Source organism: Atta colombica, unplaced genomic scaffold (assembly GCF_001594045.1).
Source record: "Atta colombica isolate Treedump-2 unplaced genomic scaffold, Acol1.0 scaffold47, whole genome shotgun sequence".
NCBI classification, from domain to species: Eukaryota; Metazoa; Arthropoda; class Insecta; order Hymenoptera; family Formicidae; genus Atta; species Atta colombica.
This window is the reverse complement of record NW_017259536.1, coordinates 3,900,171-3,903,375: the sequence shown is the minus strand read 5'-3', so window position 1 is coordinate 3,903,375 and position 3,205 is coordinate 3,900,171. Positions and strand designations below refer to the sequence as shown.

Genomic DNA, 3,205 nt, shown 5'->3' with positions numbered 1-3,205 from the left:
TACATTACGATTAGAAATACTATAAAGTTATAAATAAATTTGACACGAACTTTTTAAAAAGGTCAGAGAGAAATCTATTTGCATGGAAATAATGATTTTTTAAAAATATCTGAAAATTTAGGTAGATACAGTTTCGAAAATAGTTTCCTGGAAAAATAATTATATAGGAAACTCAAACATGACTAACACTAACAAGTTTTGACATTCTACCTATCAATTTGGATGTCCTACATAATTATTTTGAGAATCCAATCAAATTATTTTCAGATCCATATCTAGCTAAATTTTTAAATACTTTAGCAGAACTGTTATCTATTATTATCTATTATTATTGTATATTTAACTGTTAATAATTGTTTATTATTATATATTTTTATATTACATTTAACTGCTGTAATTGTTATTGTATATTTTTATAATTTACTTATGGCGACAATTAGGGCATTAAGAAATTTTCTCTTCAGAAATTAGATTTCTTTTTCTTTATAATACCGACGACATCGTTGGTACATTCTTCCAGATGTACGCAGCCAAAAGTGAACTTTCGGGAGAAAGAGAAGCAAGTGCTCGACAACATCCTAGGACCAGGCCGATACGATGCGCGCATCCGGCCGAGCGGGGAGAACGGAACAGGTGAATATAACAATTTGTGAGTCCTTGTTTACTCCTTCTGCCCATCCTCACCATGTACCGTAATTTTTATACCGACATCTCGCGGCGAATCAGCCGAGAAATGTGAATGTAGGGTAGAAAAAAAAAAAGAAATAAAGCGGAAAGGAAAACAGAGGTACATAACGGGGCAACGGAAAGATATACACCGCACTTTCTGGCGAGAAAAGCTTAAGCTTCGTCAAGTGCGGAGAATTGAATGCGCGATACAAACACGATCTATCGTCGTCGTTAATGCGACGCAAACGACGAGCGCGCGAATTCATTGACAATCGCGTCACATATATATAAGTATATATATTGAAATATATGTATTGTGTGTGTGTGTGTGTGTGTGTGTGTGTGTGTATATATATATATATATATATATATATATATACACATATATATATACAGTCATATATTGATGATATATATACATATATGTATGTATGTATAATAAGCGAACGAGATGAATTGCGAGAATTTTCCGCACGTCCGTACCGAGTGAATGCGTACCGAACGGTGAGAAATTTCTTCATAAACTTCGCGAATGTGAATGCGGCGTACTGAGCGGCCTTGCGTTCAGAACGAGCCACGATCGATCTCGAGAAGTCCTGAGACTTACTGAGCATTATTCGCGATATTAGGTCTGTTTTCTGTAGTTGAACTAGTATACACTTTTGGAACTTAAAATTAGAGGTATATATGTTTGATATTTGGCGAAAGCGAGAGAGTTCTAGTGCAATTTAATACAGAAATAAAAATACAGACCCATTATATTCTTGCAACTGTCTCTTGAATGCATCGTATATTATTTCTTCCCTTTGCGCGATATATACTTCTTCTTGTTAATGGCTCGGTAAAAATGTGCGAGCAAATTGGGAGATTTGCGGTAAATTTTTCTTAATTCTTAATAAATCTTAATAAAAATAGAATTCTATGTGTTATTATAATAACATATGATTATAATATATTGATTTATCGAAATCAAATCTCATACATATGAAGTTATTATATATATATAAAATGATAATAATTTCATATATGAGATGTGATTTCGATAAATCAGATATTTATATATAATAGAGCACGAAGAAAAAAAATGATTTACGTAAATTTTAATTATACACCACGTTTAAACATAGAGTGATCTAATTTTCTACTTTCTAAATCTGAATCAATGGATAATCACTAATTATCCAGTGGCATACTTAGCACTAATAATCAGTGAAGTTCAATTAAAAAAAGAAGAATGTTTGAGCATTATAGAACTAAAATACTGACATTTTCACGTTAATCCCAATACTGTATTCATTGAATTTAAGCATTAAAATGAGGTTAGTTAGATCTCATAATAAAGATTAGCTAAGTTAGGGATCTCATATTTTTAATTCACTAATTATCAGTGGCATACTTGGCACTGATATTAGTAATTATCCACTGATTCAGATTTAGAAAATAATGAAAAAGGATACAAATTTCATATGATGAAAATCATCTTCCAATCTCCTCCACATTGTGCAAAAAGTATCCTTTTTTTTTGCAATTTCGAGCTTAACATAACGCGATGAATGGATCGCGGATGGAATTTCATCGATATCGATTGCATCATAGCTATCCTGAGTCGCGATTCCTATCGCGATTTTTGCAGTCAGCGGGTCGAACGCAGGCAATTCAGAGTACTTTTGATTCGTGATAAATAAGGACAAATAGAGAAATGTGTAGAGCTTTAGATTTACAAAAGTCCGCCATTTTTTACCTAATAATCATATATTAAAGAATTACTAATTGTAAACTTATTTATTGGCTTATTTACTAAACTTACTTATTATTTATTATTTACTTATTGAATGATAGACGATCAAAATCGAAATAGCCGATAGGAAAGTTATCGGCATCCGCAAAGATCAGAGAATTGCGCTGCTCTTGTAAATCTAGAACTCTAGAAATGTGAACATTTCGTATCAACAAATCGACTATTTTCTTAAGTTGCATAAGTTCAAGATAATTAGACCAAAATATAAAGCAAGCATATAAATCGGAATTAAATCGGTTGCTAAAGATAATTAGCAAAACTTTATCTTTCTGTATATTTACAATATTTCGTGTTGCAATATCCGAAATTTTCTTTCGTCGCATAAAATTATCTTTCTCAATTTTTTTCTTTGTGAAATTCAATAACACATGATATTTGTTTGTGTGTTGAAAGACTAAATCAAATAAGAGAAACATATTTTCATGTTACAATTAGAAGGTATTTCCAATACGAATTATAATTAAAAGACTATAAATAATTACTACGTAATAATACTTTTTAGTACAATGCCATTTATTCATAAAACAAAACATAATTTACAGATGAAAAATTTGAGAAAAAATATATAACTACAACGAATCTTAAGAGACGACGTAATCGACATCTTGCCGAGCTTAGAATTACGATGGAATTGTATCCTTCTTGCAAGCAGGTGTGAAAGAGGGATTAAATAAATCGCACCAAGAGCGCAATTATATGTCGCAATTAAACGAACGAATACGATCGTCGGAATATTCT

At 31.4% G+C, this 3,205-nt stretch overlaps 1 protein-coding gene across 7 annotated transcripts in view; it reads left to right on the top strand.

The window, feature by feature from the left end:
• The window catches only part of LOC108691567 (glutamate-gated chloride channel), a 77,493-nt gene that overhangs the window by 39,730 nt on the left and 34,558 nt on the right, over positions 1-3,205 (top strand). For all 7 annotated transcript variants that reach the window (XM_018199365.1, XM_018199362.1, XM_018199364.1 and 4 more), the window contains exon 3: positions 521-633. In XM_018199365.1, coding sequence (XP_018054854.1) covers positions 521-633 — 113 coding nt within the window. The remainder of the gene's footprint in view (positions 1-520; positions 634-3,205) is intronic.